Below are 18,450 nucleotides of genomic sequence, written 5' to 3' on the forward strand. Positions count from 1 at the left end.
CAGTTCCTGTCTTAGAAATACTGTTTCAAGCTCCCCACATGTGATGAGAGATGACATCTTTTGAACCACAGATTTTTCTTCCTCCTAATATGCTACATCATATTAGCTGCCTTGCAGAATTTATATACGACACATGCACATGTATGACATCAGAAAATAGTCATTACAACCCTGAATTTAATAACACCCCCTGACACTTAAGCACCCAAAAAGCCTTTCAGTGTCAGCTCCTTTAAAACGTGTATTTAAGAATGTCTCTCATTCTCCCTTAATTAAGATCCAATTTTGGTAAACCCACAAAATATTATTTCTGTATTTGTCATCTAGTACCATTGTATCTTCATGCTCTCACTGCAGCAGCTTTATTGTGTACTGTCACAATTAGGCACTGCATTCTTTCTTAATCTCTGAAATCTAAAATACCTAGATCTAGGAGTGCTCATTTGGATTATGTTCCCAAATGGATTTTAAAACACCTCTTTAAACTCCAAGTGGAACTTGCTTCTACTTTCAGAAAACAGAATATTCTCTCAGGGACACAGATTAAAAAATCCTGACCTTTAACTCCCTTCTTACAGCAATACTTCCAATTCTACACAAAAGCTTAATGGCTCACTCATGAACAACTGTCAACAGGGGGGGGAGAAAATGTATGTAGCAGGACTCCATTGGCAGTGCAGAAGTTAAAGATCTTTAAAGATATTGCAAGAAAAAGGAACAACACTGTTTGTGTTGTGGATAAGAGATTCTTGATTTATGATTAAATATATTTTGGAACGCAACAGCATTTATAGCAAACTTTTATTCAATAGTTTAAAAAGTGTATGGAAATTTTCATGAACAAAGAGTTACTCAGTGGAAAATACCTTCTTTTCCCCCTTAAAAAGTTATTCTGCAAGAACATCCATTAAATGCATTTACCTACAGTAATCAGTTTTAAAATGCAAGGGTACTTTTGGATTTCTTGTATACATATATAGCATTTCCATAGTTAAGAAGCTATTGTCCTGAGCAGTGTATGAAGAGACATTATTTAAACTACCTAGTTACAGGACATTTATATAATTGACAACAAGCACAGAACAATTTATAGACTTTAAACATTTAATGTGCCTTTTCATCAAGGAAGGCAAATGATAACTGTAGGACTGCTTAACACTGTGAGTGTCAATTTAGTATTATGAATTTAGATCTGCAGAATAAAGACGCGCAAAACATGTTTGTGGAGTATATTTTGTTACAATAAACCGAGCTTGTATTCCATCATCATGTGTGGCTCTCCCATAACTTCACTCTGTGAAGGATCTGGGAAGAAAAAAAAAAGTCAACAGCATGAGGTTTTTACCAAGCTATAAAGACCAACAGTTACTATGAATGTGACCATATTTTTTTTCCCCCCTTCTTCTTCATTCTAATGCTTAGTGCAACAGTTACTGGACTGATTTTTGACAGTGTTGCACAATGCAGGTCTGTAACTCGTAAGTCCCTATCCAAAGCAATCATCAGATAACAAATACATCTATAGTGAAACAGTGTTTCATAATGACACACACACACACACTCTTCAAGTAAAACCAACCAGTTTACATAAGCACAGTCTCCTATAGCCTAAATCTCAAGGCTGATTGAGTTTTGTGTTTAAGAAAACTCAAGTCTACTGAAGCTTTTCCTCATAGGTGCCCCACATCTCTTACCAATGCAACTTCTCTGCACAACAGGAGCTCACACTCCAGCCCTTCTGTTAGTTGGGACATACTCATGGTTTCTCTTCTCCACCTAACTGCCTAGTTTCACAGAAATTCTATGCGCTTAAGTATGTCGCAGATTTCCTCCATTCTGTAAAGTATGGTTGACATTAGCCACTGTACTCAAAGGTTATCAAGGAATGTGCAGAGGACACAAGAGATACCAATACTAACACTAGGAACTTCGTTTCCATACAAAAAAATAAAAATAAACAAGGCCAGAAAAAAGGTTGCGACTGCACTTTGGAAGAAATACACCTTTCTTTATGGGTGTATCAGAGTGTCTTCCTTCCATAAATAAGGCATATTAATGCCTTTGATTCCTCCAGAGACACCAATATTATCTAATCCAGCCCCAGCTGATAAATAGAACCTTACCAAAAACACTTTTAACCCACTCACTCCTTAGCACTCTATAAATACATAACAGCTTGTTGTAAGCAATGGTAAATAACCAAATTCCTATAAATTATGTTTGACATTGCTCTACACCCTGAGCCACAATAACCTAAGATTCCTTCCTTTGCTCCCTTTAAATCCATCCCAGAAAATAATCCCACATTTACCTCATGCCTCTAAATTCCCACTTACCCCTCCATTATTTCTAGTTTCCTATCTCCCTGGTTCTTTCCATTCTCCAATCCCACCTCAAAATACCCTCTGCCTCCTTCCATGCCCTTAACTACCAGCTAGAAAGAAATATTTTTGTAAAAATATTTTTCCAGGTTTATTCTATTCCACACATACTAACTGTCAGTCAGTAGCCCACCACACAGCTGCAAACTGTTGAGTTAATTTGAGGGAGCCTTCCCCCTGCCACATCTCTGGTTCATTAGTTCAGTATCTCTCCTCTAGCCTTTCTTTCTTTCTAATTACAGAACTTATAAAAACTTTCCATCTTTGTAACCTCCACCTGTCAAAATCTGCACAAGTAGTTCAAAAGTTTCTGAGGAAACAGGCATACAACATAAGTGCATAATCTGGTACTCCTTTAGAAACCCAGCCTACAAGCAAATACTGGATTACTCAGTATTTCAGAGTAATCTCCACACAACTAGCAGCTGAACCACATTTATTTTTCCTTCCCCTAGTGCTTCACTGCCTTTAGGAATTCAATTTTTTCTTTGTATTTTGTGCATTTAATTCTCTTATTCTGTAGAGGCAAAGAACTTCACAGTTCCCAAATTTTACCTTTAAATGTTTGACAACATTCAAAACAGAATGTATTTACCATTAAGGATATCCTCAAAACCAATGCACTCATCATTTCCCCTCAGAGTATCCAGTGCTATGTTTGAGCTGTGAAGAAATGGGAGACGCTGGACCTGTAAAAAGACAACAAGAGTTCAAGTTTCTGCAAGTCTGAAATTGAGGAGGTTTATATTTGGATTTTTTAGTCGGAAGTGACTGAGAAAAGTGACAGGCAAAGTCACTTCTTCCTTCAAAAACAACAAAGAAATAAGAGAACTAATGGCACACATAGCAAAACCTACCTAACACCACCATCCTCTATTGTTTATCTCTCTGTTTTGAAAAGAACAGCCTTTCACTAGATTTGGAGCTTTCACTACAGTGTAGCTACTACAGCAAATAGTGTAGGTAAAAAAAAAAAAAGTAGGGTTTTTTTTTCTCCTCTGTTATCACATAAAGCTGGGGAGGCTCACTGCAACAAATACATCAACACCCTGAGGTCAGTATTGGATGATTGACATATACTATGTATATACTATACATGTATTATACTAGTAGATGTATATACTATAGTATATGTATATACTATGTATATGTCAATGCAGTGTTTGGAAACCACATTCTAAGTTTCCTACATCTCTGACACAAGTCAGCAATGTAAGTGGAAGAGCTATATTGATTTTCACATCTAAACATAATCCTCCTTGCAATTAAACGAAATCATAATTATTTCTCTGATCCCCACCAATTCTTAAGTTTCAAGTCCACTCCCAGTTACTTTCAACACTCTCTTCTGTACCCTTCACCCACAGTATTACAAAAAAATTTCAAGTGGTACACAGAGCATTCAGATCCTAAATATTCTGAGAATGGCATATCTGTACTTACAACTGCATTCACTACCAGTAGTGATACTTCAGTTATACTACAAACATATTTTACAACCGTAAAATCATCATGTTTTGTCATGAGTTTACTAAAAGCCTAGAAGTTTACTAGGACCAATGAGCTTTCCATGTTTCCTAAGGGACAAAGTCAGCCTTCCTCCAGTTACTCTCCATCCTAGGTGATAAGGAAAAGGAAATAGACTCAGCTTCCCAATTAAGAGTTAAAACCTCTGAACTTAACTCCCTGTAGACCTCCTCTGATCTTTCAAGAAAAGCTGCGGAACAATAATAAGCACATAGCAAATTCTCTGCTTCAGGTTTCACGTTACCTCTATATCCACTCCCAAATCACTACCTGTTTCAGATCCCTAAGTCTCTTTGCCCTACAGATGCACAGATTCCTTCCCATGATGGTCATACTTTCTACAGAGGAGAGTATTAATTTTAGGAATTAATACTCAATTCCTCCTGCTTTTCTCCAAAGGCTTACAGAAAGCTAGTCCACAGAAAAGCTAGAGCAGTTACCACTTCACTAAGTAACCAATAAAAGAACAGCAGCTGAAAGGCTTTAGCATATTGACTGTTCTGGAAACTATTAATTGGGTTGGTTTTAATAAAACAGTCCAGTGAAAGAATTTATTTTGGAAACATAAGGTAATTCAACAAAGAAAGATGTCTCTGAAAGCATGTTCTGAGATAAAAATTTTTCAAGTGATTTAAGTTATACCAGTTGGATAAAAATGCCTACCTGTTTCACTGCTCTGAATTCCATCTGCAGCTTTAAAGGTGCATGGAGTCCTTGAATGTTTCTCAGGGTGGCAAAGTTCGTTTTATCTTGATTTAACTGGAACTATCACAAACAACATTGATTTTTATTTTAGGAAAAGTTACTTTCAAGTACAGCCATAAAAGACATTTCTGACATCCTACTTAAATGAACATGCTTGTTAAATTTATATGTAAAAATCCAGTGATTCCGTCGTATGCCTCAAATGTACACAAAAGACAGTGATGCAGTAATATTTGTTTTATGAAACTGAAATTGCTTTTTGCTGGATTTTATTACAAATCACTAGTAACAATTTTATTTTGTTATTTTTGACAATCAGGACATGTAACACCACCAAGTGGTGTAGTTTTGCACTACTTTACTACAATATTGTCAGCACGAATTGGAAGCTAAGTCTGGTTTAAAGTAAGAACACAAACTTCAAAGCCACAATTGATGTTATTGTTCGCCATCAAAGACTCTACTTGAAAACACTTGAAATACTTCTTTTCTGATCAAGTAGGAAGACAGAGCACCACATATACTCCGTATGACTCCAAAAAGCAAAAGAACGCTCATAATTTTACCAACCGCTCCAAAACTGGTCGGTAAGACAAAGCAAATCTATTTAGGAGAGGATTCTTTTAATAAAAAGGTGCTGGCTCACGAATACTGAAGTACACAGAAGTAACTTAAGCTTAATGTTAAACTTAAGCTTGAGTAATCCAGTCTCAAATCTGGCTTTTATAGTAGTGACTACATGGCTGTAATGTTGACACAATACAATATTGTAAAGTAAAACAAAAAATACAAATCTCTTCTTGTAAAACCTGTACTCAATCACCATGACAAAAGTCTACTAGTAGGGGAATATCATCCCGTTTATGCAAAGAGATCTCAAAAACCAACAGGAAAATACAAGTCAAAGGCATAACATGCATCTTCTTCATAACAACAGATATTAAATGCTCTTCAAAAGTTAGCAGAAAATACTATTTATATGCCGCATCCCAAACTTACAATTCTGGTCGCATTATTTTTTCCATTTCTTTTATTTTATAAAGGTAGGGGTACTTATGTGGGTAGCAGAAAGATTTGGTTTCTACTAGTGCTGAATAACCTACCATTTACAGCAGTAAAAACAACCATAACTATCTCAGGTTAAGATAAGTATTTTCCCATTCAAGTGTACATGAAAATAATTCTTAGATAAATCAGCCATAAACTTACAGAAAAACTAACCAAACAATATGTGGAAAAAACAATTTTAAAGTTTCACATACTTCTTAGGGGATCACACTTTTAATTATTTCTGTGCATTTTTTTCTCTCTAGCATGTAATCTTTTAATTATGCAGGTCTTATACAGCAAGAACAGAGTTAAAAACTAAGTTATAGCAAGCAGTTGTAAAAAAAAAAAATCAATTGACAAATAGCTCTGAAACATTTACAGTATTTATAAATAAGCTCAGGAAGTGGCTGTCCCATTAGCATCATCCTTTTAACTCAAGACAACACTAGCACTGGTTAGAATTAGAATACATTAGACACTACATTCAGACCTCATCATGCTGATTAGCTTAGCAATTTGGAACATTATATCCGAATACTGCCTTTGCTTCAGGACATTTTATTACATTAAATCTTCTGCGCTGACAAAACAGGCACCAGAGACAAGATTCAGTTCAACGAGCTATTTAGCCAAGGCTGTCAGTCTAGTCTCCCTTTACCTTCAACCTATGGTCCACAGACCACTCCTAAGTGGTCCACGAGCAATGACTAAGCCGGACAAGATTGCATACGCTTACAACAAACTGTATGTGTAAAATTTCTAGATGGGCTCAAGTAATTTAATGAAAAGTATTTGTGCATTCACAGACTGAAAGTTTGAAAATGAAGATATAGGGTAAACCTACAGACAAAATGGGAGGATCAGCCTTCCAGAACTGACAGGTGTGCCCCTCACCTAACTATAGAGGCTACATATACAACTAGCTTAATAACTTTTAGATGACTAAACCTTACTAAGCAAATCCCTACTTGGAAGCCCGCTTACATACTAGAAGTGGAGAGAGTCACAAGTGGGAGGTTAACATTAAACAAATTTGCCAACAATGTTATTTGTTTAAATAAAATGTTACTATTGTTGAAAACCTTTACTCTGTTAAAGGAAAGACCCTGCTTATTACTTGTTACCGCACAAAGCAGTCCAGGTAACCACACTGTTAATTTAAACTTCATAATTAGTTAAGAGTGAAGATGGCTACATTTGATGTTATACTTACATTTTTTTCTGACAACTCCAGTGGATGGCTGGGCAGCAATTCATTTTTCACACTTGTAAAGCTAGAAATACACGTTAAAAAATTGAACTTCAAATTAATCGGGATATCATTTTTTAAGTTGCTTTCCAAAACTAATCTCAGATACAAGCATCAACCCACAGAGACACATAATTAGCACAGTTTGAAAGAACAAAGCTTAATAGTGAAGCAGCAAATAAGACATCTAACTACAGCACTACCAGAAGAAAAAGAATTTATTTCAGGCATCCTTTTTTCTCTATGACAAAACAGAATGACAGCTTTTCTTCCTGGACTCCCTTTCAGAAATAGAGAAAAATATCAATAAATGAAAACATCATAGGTTTAATTATGTCCAAGCTACACGGTATCTGATTTTAGAAGTCTCCAAGCTTTTGCAACTGAATACTGTACATACCCCCAACTCATAGTTGTGTTACCCACATTTTAAACTCCATGAACTTATTCTAGATTCATTATCCAAGACACGTACATAGCTTTGCATTCACGTAAAATGGCAAAACTCAAAACCACTATTTTTACTATATTAACTCTACTTTTTGTACCAATGCTGAAATTAACCATTTCCTACAGTGCTACAGCACACTCATATACATGCATATCAAAACTAGCATATATTTCATAATTATTAATACTTTGTCATCTCTTTTCTAAATAGCAGTATTACACAGGTAAAAGTCCATTAATGTTACCTATTTCTTGAAGTGATATTTCACAAAAAATTCACGCTTGAAAGACAATCTGATTAAATACATGCACTTTAGACTACAGCTTTTGCAATACACCTTCCAAGAACCTTCTTTAAAAAGGCAACATTTAACACACACTTTCTTCCTGTATCTGAAGTTCAACACTGGCTATGGCACAATTCAACAAGAAGATGTAAAGCATACCCTCTACGAAGAAGATCATGACCTTCAAATGGTCCTGAAGCTGAAAATTCAGTAATTGGGATACTATCTTTCAACAGATAAGAAGTGCCTCTGGAATTCTGGAATACAAAAAGTGATGATTACTTTAACAGAACCAGACCCCTTTCGTATGGGCCATTAGGCCTGGCAAATGAAAGAAAGTGCTCAAAGACTCCTTAACCTACTGTGTACAAGCCCTAGACTTTAGAGTATCTTTAAAAAAAAAAAAAAAACAAAACACATCACCACCAAAACACAAACCCCACACTAATTAGAATTCTTTCAGAGAGTCTGATGACAGTCAAAGGTACTGATAACACATTTTTTGGATCTGGCTGAAACAGCTAAACTCGCAATTACCCCTTGTTCATTCCCACCCTGGGCTGCAGGGATGGAAAGGAAGAAGGCAGGTCATGCTCAGCTGACAGGACAGAAAGGAACATGTCTGAGCACTCCTTCATTTACTTCAATACAGACACAATCAAGTAAGATCAAATTGATTTTATCAATGGTTTAAGGCTAGCATGAAGAGGACGTGGTGTATTCAAGTGGTCTAGTATGCTAGTTAACTGAAAGAGCAAAGGAAAAACAGTAACTTGGAGCAGAAGACCAGAAAAACACACCTCCACAGACTCACTAAGTAAAGCCATCTCTAACACAGACCACTAATTTCATGCTAACCTGCCCGATTTTATTGAAGTGATTTTAGGATTGTTCATACAAACTCCTCCACCAATAGGTTAATGTATAATAAATTCTGGAAGGTGACAGCAATAATCTCTGGAAGGTGACAGTGATGAGCTGTTCAGTGCAGGAGTTTCCTCCAGCAGCACTGTCAGATCCAACAGAAAATTCGTGTTTACAGTGAAGGTCTTTTGTACTAACGTGTTAACTGTCAATAACCTAACAGGTATTAGAAAACCCTAAAATACCTGTTATTACATGCATATAAAGCATCTACCAACTAATGTACTCCACACTGACCAGACCTTTCCGAGATTGCTGCAAGTGAAAGCATTAAAGAGATACATTACCTGGAAGATGTGGCCAGAGGGAAGATCAAAGTGAAAGTCAAATGTAAGGAGAAAACCATGAAACACTCCCAAAAAGTAACGCTCCCAAGTCACGCCAGCGCCCAGTCCGTCTTCGCTGGTCACACCGCTGCTACCCACCACAAAGGCTAGAGGCACGACCTCCCTCCGCGAAAGCTGCCGCGCTGCCTGCGGCGCAGGAAGCCCCTGGCTCCGGGAGGCTGGGGATTACCGGGGCTCTCGGCCTCCCCGTCCCACCCCGCTCCCAGAAGGGCTTTAACCGCCGCCGCGCACCCTTCGCGCCCTCCCGGCTCCGAGCGCCCACGACGATGCCTAGCGGAGACCGTCCCGCGCAGGGCGGGGGGGGACGAGGGACGCCCCCGACCCGGTGAGGGCCCCCGACCCGGCAGCACGAGCGCCCGCCATGGCCGCGCCGGACCCCCATGACTCAGCACGACCCCAGCGCCCCTCGCCCAGCGGCCGCCACCCCCGGGGACCCCAACGGCCGAGCAGGGGAGCGAGGCAGACAGGCGCACGCGTGTCGGCCCGCTCCGGCGCAAGAACGACCCCCGCCCGGCGCCGCCCGCCAGCCCGCACTCACCATCTTGGCCTCACACGCGCAGCCACTTCCGCCGCCGCCACCACCTCCTCCTCCTCACTTCCGCTCCGTCCCTAGCGCGCTGCGTCAGACGCAAGGAGCGAGCAGCGGCCCCCCCGCCCTGGCCGCGCGGGGAGGGGCGGGGCCGCGCGGGGGGCGGGCCCTCGCAGGGGGCGGGGCCGCGGCTGGCCTGAGGGGCGGTGGTTGGTGGCCGCTGCCCTGCCCTGAGGAGGTCTGGGGGGCCGGGGCTGCTCTCCGGCCCTGTGCCCTCCTTGGCCAGGGCTTGCCTGCTTCCCGGGCTGTTGCTCGTAGACTGACCGCACTGTTCCCACATGGCGGTGAAACCCAGCTGCTTTGGTACCACCCTGGCCCCAAGCGGGAGCTGGAGTTGACCAACGGCTTCCCACAGTAGGCTGGGGTGGCCATGTTGTGGTGTCGGGTGGGGGGTGCTTTTCTTGGTCAAACCCATCATCTCCCAGTGGGGCACAGGCGGCAAAAGCAGAGAGCTTGGGTGACCCCAACAGCATCACAGCGCTGAGAGCCTGAGGTAGGGAAACGTGGCAGCGATGCATCCTGAGGTACACACGGCCTCGGGCGCTAGGCCAGCCATGGAGCCTTCCCTGGGCAGCTCTGTGCGAACAAGAGGTGTGAGGGTGCACTGCTCTACCAGGGACCTTGGGCAGCCTGCAGGGCCCTGATCTTCTGTCAGTGACCGACAGGGACAGGCCTGCAGCAGGTTAATCTTTGGAAATGAGTTTTGAGAATGGTGGATAAAAGCTGCTATGTTAGTAGGCAGGTATTAATAGCCACAATAACGGTATGGTAACAGAATTAGTATTAGCTTGCAATTAAAGAACTCGTAAGACTTTCTGACAGTCATAAAGTTTTCCACAGATTTCGATGCATAGCTCCAGCTGTGTGTTTGGTGTATGTATTTCACATAGTTCTTCTGAGACCTGTAGCTTATTCAGCCCTTCTAAGATTTTGCCCCAAATTGCCCTGGTGCGACAAATTTCATATGTGACAATTAAATACCACATCTTGCACAAAAAGCAATATTTAAATGGGAAATTTATATATGTTTTAATGGCATACTCGGCTTTGGAAAAAATTACTGAAAAATTTGTATGCTTTATACTCTGTTTCCTTTTTCTTGGGCAAAATCAGTTCACCACTTAAAAAAAAAACATTCTCAACCAAACTTCTGGCCCTTTGTATTCAGGCTTAAAGCAAAGACTTCAAAAGAATGAGAATGGAGGACTGGGATTTTTAAATCATTTTTAGGAAAACGGGTACCACAAAGGTTTCTCTGATCTTATAATGGGTACTTGGATATTGTGGTGCTGGATTCATTATTATAGAATAGATGTGAATACAAAAAACAAATCAAGTTCCTGTTTAACTGCAGCTTACAGAAAAAGCTAGGTTTGTCACTAAATGTATTTATTTATTGACTGAGTTTGTTGATCAGGATATGACTGTAGAGATGAAACATCTAACTTTCAAAGTCATTCTTGCAGGACACAGGGTGCGATTACTCTGTGTACATTTTTGACATCACTGCAATCCACAGTCTAGGCTGCATAACATAAAAGAACATACACTGCAAGAAAGGTCTGGTTTTCCTTTAAAGGCTTTCACGCTAGGGAAAACTTGCAGACATAAACACAAATCACACACGTATTTTCTCATCAAATTACCAAGTATTTTAAATTGGAGCAAGGCTTGATTTCTTTCACAACCAGCTTTGTTTTAATGATCTTACAGTGAGGATCTCAACAGTGGATGATTGGAGTACTATCTCCTTTCTCTCTGCGGCCCCACTGCAAGTTAGGAGGAGTTACATGAGCAACTGTCAGGTGACCAAATCTTTGATCAGAAATGAGAGCATGTGGTGAGCGATGAATGCTCCAACTGCTCAGAAGCAGTAGGTATGGCTGCCTTCTGTGTTGCAGATGATTTCAAGGCTGCCACCAGCACGCGGCTCACCGGAGTGCAGACCGGAACCCACAGGCACTGCCCCAGCCGCAGCAGCCCCAGCACGCAGGGCCGTGTGTGCTGAAGCCTGCCTGCCAGGGAGTGCTGCTGGCGTGCAGGTCTGGATAAGTCTGTCTGAAGGCATCTTCCAGGCCAATGGTAACAGAGTGGGAAGTGAGATGAAGTGACTGTGGTTGCTAAAAAGGCCGTTCTTGTACATGGACACTCTTACAAGAGTATGTGGAGAGTATGTGGGCACTCTACAATTAGTGTGAGAATAACTACCGCTCCTCTAAAATGAAAACTTCTTAAAGTTAGGATGATGAATTTCACATGTTGCTTTTAAAGACAACCTGCAAATTATTATTTTTTAAGAATGATTTTTTCATCATTTTGTATAGAGAAGGTCTGAAATGTATGAATGTTTTAAATATTTTCTGGATGTTTTTTACCTCAGCATTTTTGGAATGTCAAATCTGGTCTTTTTGGTTTAGCTGGGGGACTTCACTGAGGTTTCAAGTGATCTTTAGACCATGGATTCTTTTATCTTTTAGAAATGAGGAAAGTGTTTACTCTTTTAAAAGAATCCATACTGTTTCAAATGCTCTTTTAGCAGTTAAATTGGGATGAACAAATATAAAACCTCATTAAACAAAGTTTTAGACAGCCTGACTTAAAGCAAATTCCTGTTTCAATTACTTAGCTTTTTCTTGCCTGGATCCTAGCATGGCATCATTTCATGAGAGGTCTGTACATTTCCCATTGAAGCCTCGGGGAGAGACTTCCCTGCTGGACTCAGAAATTGTCATGACAGAGGCACAACATGGCTAGCGGGGCAAAGGCTGCCACATACCAGCCTCCTCTGCCCATGGAGGAGGAGATCTATGGGAGCCAGCTCTCTTCTGGGAACTCTACTGCTACGTTAAAGCAGTTTTTGAGCTAATATATCCTGGCTTTCCACTAAATCAAGTGGTGCTTTTTACCTCTCCCATTCCCAGAGCGTTTTTGTGTATAGAGGGATGAAAGATAGAAATACCCATTGATTTACACCATCAGTCCTACCTAATAATAGCAAAAGGAGTATGTTGCCCAAGGAAACTTCCCTTTGTACCCATGGTTTTTAATATTGATGCAGCTTTGTCGCTTTTCAAAATACAATTCCTTTGACCTATCAGTGGGCAATCTGTTCTGAGTACGTGAACCTCTATCAGAAGAAAACCTTTATCCTGTGGGACTGGGAAACTCTTTCACTGGTTTCTGTCAACAGGCAGTTATAACCTGTTAAAGTGAAAGTACTTTTTATTTGGTTTTAATCAAATCAAATAAACACATTTTCTTTGATCTTTAAGAAGTCCTTTCTTGTTAACTTGCTTTATACTTTTATGTTTTGGCATTCATTGTAAATCTAATTATTTAAAAAGTCATTTTGTTTTAAATTATTAAACCTTTTCTGAATTTAAGATAAACAGGGGCATGTTTTGTTAAAGATTAAAAATAAATTTCACACAAAACTGCAAAACGTAGCAAAGATAATAATGTGTAGGCGTCAGAGTGTTCCAAAACAAGACTCTCTAGGGGCTCTTCTGAACACACGGCTACGTTAAAACCATGTTCTGAAAAGGCTCAGGAAACCCCTGACTCCAACCCACCCTTTCCTGAAGCTGGTGAAAGTATTTAGAAAAAAAGTTACTGTTGCAGGGAGGAAAAAAAAAAAAAAAGAATCTCACATATTGCCAAAGCAGATGATTTTTTCCTGTTTGTTTACCAGCAAACTCTACAGCTTGCAGGATTTTCTTGAGTCAAAACTTGCCCATCCTCGTCATTCAAATGCAGCAAGCAGTCCAATAGATGACCAAAAAAAGTACATTGTTATCTCTCTATGAAATGTAAACTTCTTTAACGTGCCGTAGCATCCAATGGGGAAATAATACCAATAATCCCTTGTTTCATTATTTGATTTATAAGTCATGAGTTAATTTTAAGTGCAAAGATAGTATATTTGTTGAAGTGTCTTCAGTTCCTATTTTGGTAGGTCAAACAAGGGATGCCAGTTGTTTTTTAATCCAAGTTACGTACTTGGATTAAAAAGAGGTCCTTGTTGTCTTGAAGTGATGACTTATTTTGTAGCTTGTCAGTGCTTTTGTAAGTCTCGGATTGGTATCTGTACTTTTTCTTTATTTGTAGTAGTCCGTTGCTCGCACTCTGGGAAACCCGGGCTTCTCGTCTCTGTGCTCCTTTTGTGGACTCAGAAGAGCAGGAGGCTGTAATGGGAAGAGCCAGTCACTAGGGGATGCTCAGTAGCCAAACACCCTGAACCTGCCTTCCTCCTCAGCGCTTGCCGGCTGCCTCTGTTCAGTCGAGCTGGCAGTTAGATGCTTATGGCTGATTTTGAGTACTTTTTCTCTTCACTCGCAATGCTATGAGAATTATGAAAAAACCAGGTCTGAAGAATAAAAAGCAATCTACGTGCAACAGCTGAAGCTACGTGGGCAGTACCTGGGGGTATGCTGGTAGGAGTATTTCCCTATTAATGGCTAAATAGCTATTTTCAGCAAACTGTATTACCTCCTTGTGACCATATAATTCTTAAACTAATCCTTCAGCCTGATCCAATGTTTAACCTATCCAGTGTTCATGTAGTCAGGATCTCACTGCTCCATAAACTCTTTTTTTGGCACTGAAACCAAGTCCCTCATGAGAATTCACAGTAAAAACATTTTTATCTTCTCCCTTAGCCTGGAGTGATTTACCTCCCAGAAGCATAACCACCCTGCACATATAGGTGAGTCTAAGAGCACGTTTCCTGTGAGAGTGTCTTCCTAAGGGAAACCTTGAAAATAATTAATAGTAGTCACAGCTGAAAGAATTGAATGGAACATTACTTCCCATTCCTGCTACTGTGCAGGAAAAAAAATCACCCAAGTGTTTGCCAAAATGCCTAGCAGCAAAAAGGGAGTCTGAGACTGCTCTGACTCATAACCATATCCATTAAGCAGCAAGATAATCAGAAGTCACCTTAATTTCCTCTTACAGCTGAAGACTATAAATGAGCCAGTAATCACCAAACTGACAAGTTGGCATTTCGCACAGAAAACAGACATTTTCAGCAAAAAATATCAGCATCACTAAAAATAGTGTTTCTTTTTCCTATAAGAAACTGTCAACAGAAAATTTTCTCCATGTGCCTTTTCTGTCATTTTAAAAACAAAAGCATGACAAAGTTTCTAATCCAACCACAATGTGCTGCTTAAGAATGCTGTCGTTAGTCACATGGATGGCATGGTGATGGCTGGCTTAGAAATAGTTAAGGCTCAAATCTTCAAAGGCAATTATGCGTTGAACTCCTCAGGATGTGAGCCAGCCTGCCTAGGTTTAGCCAGCGAAACCAGAAATGGGTCTAGAGCCTCCTGAATTTTGGCCAAGCTTGGGCTTCGGTTTGAATCTGATGACTCATTTTTGATAGAAAACTGCAGGTTGCTCGCATGTAGGTAAAGAGAAGTTGCAGCTTACAGTAAGCAGACTGTACGCAGACTTACTGTACGCAGACTCTGACACTTGTAGAGAGCTTGCTTGTATTTCAGAGGGTTCTACACGGGTGTAATGATCCCACGGAGTGGACTTCACTGAGTCAAGGCTGGAGCAAAACAGCAACGTTGTTTTTGTACAGAACTATTACAGTGTTTCTTCAGGAAAAACTTTTATGAAATTCAATGCTATTATATTGTAAAGGGTGTTGGCAGTTAATTAATTGTTTCTATGGAGAAAATAATTATTACGAACTTTATTTTTGTTCATTTTTCTGGAAACTATGATTATACATTTTCCACGGATTATTTTATTCATACTTCCTTATTGTAGGTTTTCCACACAATGGGCTTAACTTTCTTTGCTCTTTGTATTGCATCTCTTAATTCTGAGTCTCTACAGCTACCTGTTTTGTGACATGAATTACTTTTTTGTTGTATGTGTTATACTAACAGCTTAAATCATGTTCCTATGCTCAGCTTTATTGTTGAAAGATGCTAACAGTGTGCTGCTGGAACTTTGTTTTACAATGAGATTTCCTATTCAGTTTATATAGCATCATTAGGAAATGCTTGTGACAGAAACTGTCAATGAATTCAAAGAGTGGCAGCCCTATACTTATTTAGTAAAAAATGTTGGAGCAGATAGCCAATACAAGTTTATTTGCACAGTTATTGAAACACATGCCATTAGTGTTGTGGAGGTTATTTAACATATTGTTATTTAACATATTGAACTAAAACTAAAGAGAAAGGAAAGAAATTAAGTTAATACCATCAGAGAAATTCTCTATTTTTAGTTTCAGAAGAAATTATGAACTCCATTTTTGTAAAGGAAGATTATGAATTGGATTCAGAGTGACCTTCCAGGTTAAAAAAAAAAAGAAAAAAAAAGGCAAATACTGTAAAGAATTAGATTTAGGCTGGAACAAAGAAGATGCAAATGAACTGCGAAAACTTGTGTGGTTTCTTCTTCAGAAGGACTTTTTTAAGTTGTAAAAGATTACCGGAAAAACAAACCCCAAGCCATTTATTCAAGGGAGCAAACAGTCCTGAAAGGGTTTGGGAAATATATACAGTGGACATTTCAAGAGAGACTGTCATATCCTCCTCTGAGAGTAAATTTGTGTGAATACCTTTGTGGTGGAGGATCAGAGTGGGCAGATCAAAGTAATATATGGGCTCAAGGGAGACGAGGAGGGGGAAGGGAGGTCGACATAGGATCCCATTTGGATTCAAGGGCTCCTCTTGGCTCACTGAGTCCTGTCCACTGCTGTTACAAAGAGCCGTGCTATATAATTGTTTTAATAAAATTTAATAAACTTGCATACTAAGTTAACTTGACCTCATTCCTCTTCATTCTTCCCTGACTGTTCTTATTCTGGGTAGTTGTGCTGGAACCTCATTTGTCTGGTCATGAAAGTTTCACGTCTGAGCAGAAATCACAGACAGTTTATACCTATTTGTTCTGGTGGCTTTTAGCTCACATGGTTCTTCCTCTGTGAAGAGGACGTGAAGCCTCCACGCCATCATCTATTCCTCTGACAATCCCAGTAACCCTTCCCAGAACATGCTCCAATTTTACAGTTCTTGAACATAAGTAGTCAGACTTTTGTTAGAGCGTTTCAGATGCAGTCTTATCAGTGCCTACACAGCTACAGTAATACAATTCTCCTGATACAGTTTAGGATCACATTTGCTTTTTTTCATGGTTGCATCACACTGGTGCTTCATAGGCTACTCCCAAGCTTTCCCGTCACTGGAGATCTTTAATTGGCAAGCTCCTAGTTTGCTGCGGAAAGTCTTGTTCTTAATCTCTACTCAATGACCTTGTTTTATTCTGTTACATTTCTATTATTCTAATGTAATCCGCATGTAATTAGTCTGATGTTTCTCTGGTTTGACACTTCCTGACTTTCTGGGCTACCACTAACTTCAATTATCATATTCCTACTTCTTGTGGGACCATCAGTTATGCAAATATTAAGTAAGACTGATCCTAAAAACAGTCCCTGAGGAAGTCTGATATATCCTGAATCATCCCGTTTCAAGGCATTTCATTATAGCCTTCTCTCTGGGTAATATTTTATTCAAATTTCAATTCTACCATTAACACCCTTCTTCTCCATTTAAACAATATTTTTCTTTGTAACATTGTATCAAATACTAAACTAGAATTATGCTAGATGAGGGCTGTACTTTACTATTTTCAAAACCTCCCTTACACAATCAAAGAAGGATATTATATTGCTTTGACACAGCCTCCTCTTGGAAAAATCCATTTTTCAGTCTATGTTGTTTTCCAATTACCCAAGGTCTAATTATCCTCTCCTTCAAAGTTTATTCTAAAATTATGCATATTATTATCATCAGATTATTGACTCTATTGTTATCTAGAAAATCCTTTCCCTCTTTCTTAAATATAGCTCCTAGGTGTACCACTAGCCAATAGGCAGAACCAATACAATTTTGTAAGATTTATTGAAAATTCTTATTGTACAAGTTGTGATTGCTGTGCTGATTCTTTGAGTAGTGGAGAATGAAAATTACCTAGATGATTAAATTTAGGCCGTTCAGCTTTTTAAAATTTTCTTCCACCTTGGAAATAGAAATTTCCAATTCTACAGATTTCTTCAAAATTACCATTCAACCTTGCTACCATGTTGTACCTTCTCAGTCTGCTTGAAAACTGAGGCAGAGTACTCATTTTGGGGGACTGTGCTCTAGATAGAAATTGGATCTACACCACATCTCATGAACAACTATATCTATGTTAAAACTATGATTATTATTTTTTTTCCAAATCTGATTTTCCCCTCTAGATTCCGACTAAATCTGATTGTAGTAAAAGCTATAGCTTTTGGCTTCTGGTTGAGAATAGCATGCTGACCGTCCTGAAAAGATGAAAAAAATCCTTTGAAAAAGAGAGGAAGGAAGAATGTCTGGAGCCTTCTCCTCTGGGATATTTCTGTCTAAAGAGCGTAAATAAGGATCATGCCCTAAAAGGTGTGCTGTATTGTAGCTTCTCAGTGCACAAGGTTTGGCTAAGGGAGATCAGAATTTTCTTTTTATAGTCGTGAGGTGACACATGGATCTCCTCTGTGTCCAAGAGAAACAACTTAATTTTCATTACATGCTGAGAAGTAACATTGGGATTGGGTGGTAAGATGTTTCAACTATTCTCTCCCTCAGTATGGGAGATATTTTTGAATATGCTTATATTCTTTCTTATTTCACACCCATTTTTATGAACGCAAGACTAAAGCACCAGGCCTCACATGCAGCTACCATGGAGAGGCAATAACTACACCGTGCCAGTGTTGGTCACAAAATTCTTAAACCAAAACATATCCAGTGTGTTTCCAAAGCTCTACAGATCAGCATTTTTCCACCCTTTAAATAAAGAAAATATTATAGCCATGAGGTGTACTTTAGCATTTTACATTACCCGTATTTAGATCTACCTGCCAAATGTTTTGTTTATTCCTTGAAGC

At 39.4% G+C, this 18,450-nt stretch overlaps 1 protein-coding gene across 1 annotated transcript; it reads right to left on the reverse strand.

Annotated features, from left to right (window-relative positions):
• Positions 1-1,086: 1,086 nt before the first annotated feature.
• Positions 1,087-9,582, reverse strand: POMP (proteasome maturation protein). The gene is made up of 6 exons (XM_075490823.1): positions 9,459-9,582; positions 7,809-7,906; positions 6,877-6,937; positions 4,572-4,673; positions 2,977-3,070; positions 1,087-1,305 (listed from the first exon to the last, which is right to left on the reverse strand). Exons 1-6 carry the CDS (start codon positions 9,459-9,461, stop codon positions 1,238-1,240), a joined length of 426 nt encoding a protein of 141 aa, XP_075346938.1. The 5' UTR covers positions 9,462-9,582; the 3' UTR covers positions 1,087-1,237.
• Between the last annotated feature and the right edge of the window lie 8,868 nt (positions 9,583-18,450).

The sequence above is a fragment of the Mycteria americana genome, chromosome 1, assembly GCF_035582795.1.
Source record: "Mycteria americana isolate JAX WOST 10 ecotype Jacksonville Zoo and Gardens chromosome 1, USCA_MyAme_1.0, whole genome shotgun sequence".
In the NCBI taxonomy this organism is placed as follows: Eukaryota; Metazoa; Chordata; class Aves; order Ciconiiformes; family Ciconiidae; genus Mycteria; species Mycteria americana.

Coding starts and splice junctions, on each gene's coding strand:
- POMP (XM_075490823.1), bottom strand. Junction 4,674..6,876: donor TGGAGTTGTCAGAAAAAAAT/GTAAGTATAACA, acceptor TGTTTGTGATAG/TTCCAGTTAAATCAAGATAA. Junction 3,071..4,571: donor AATTCAGAGCAGTGAAACAG/GTAGGCATTTTT, acceptor GTCTTTTTACAG/GTCCAGCGTCTCCCATTTCT.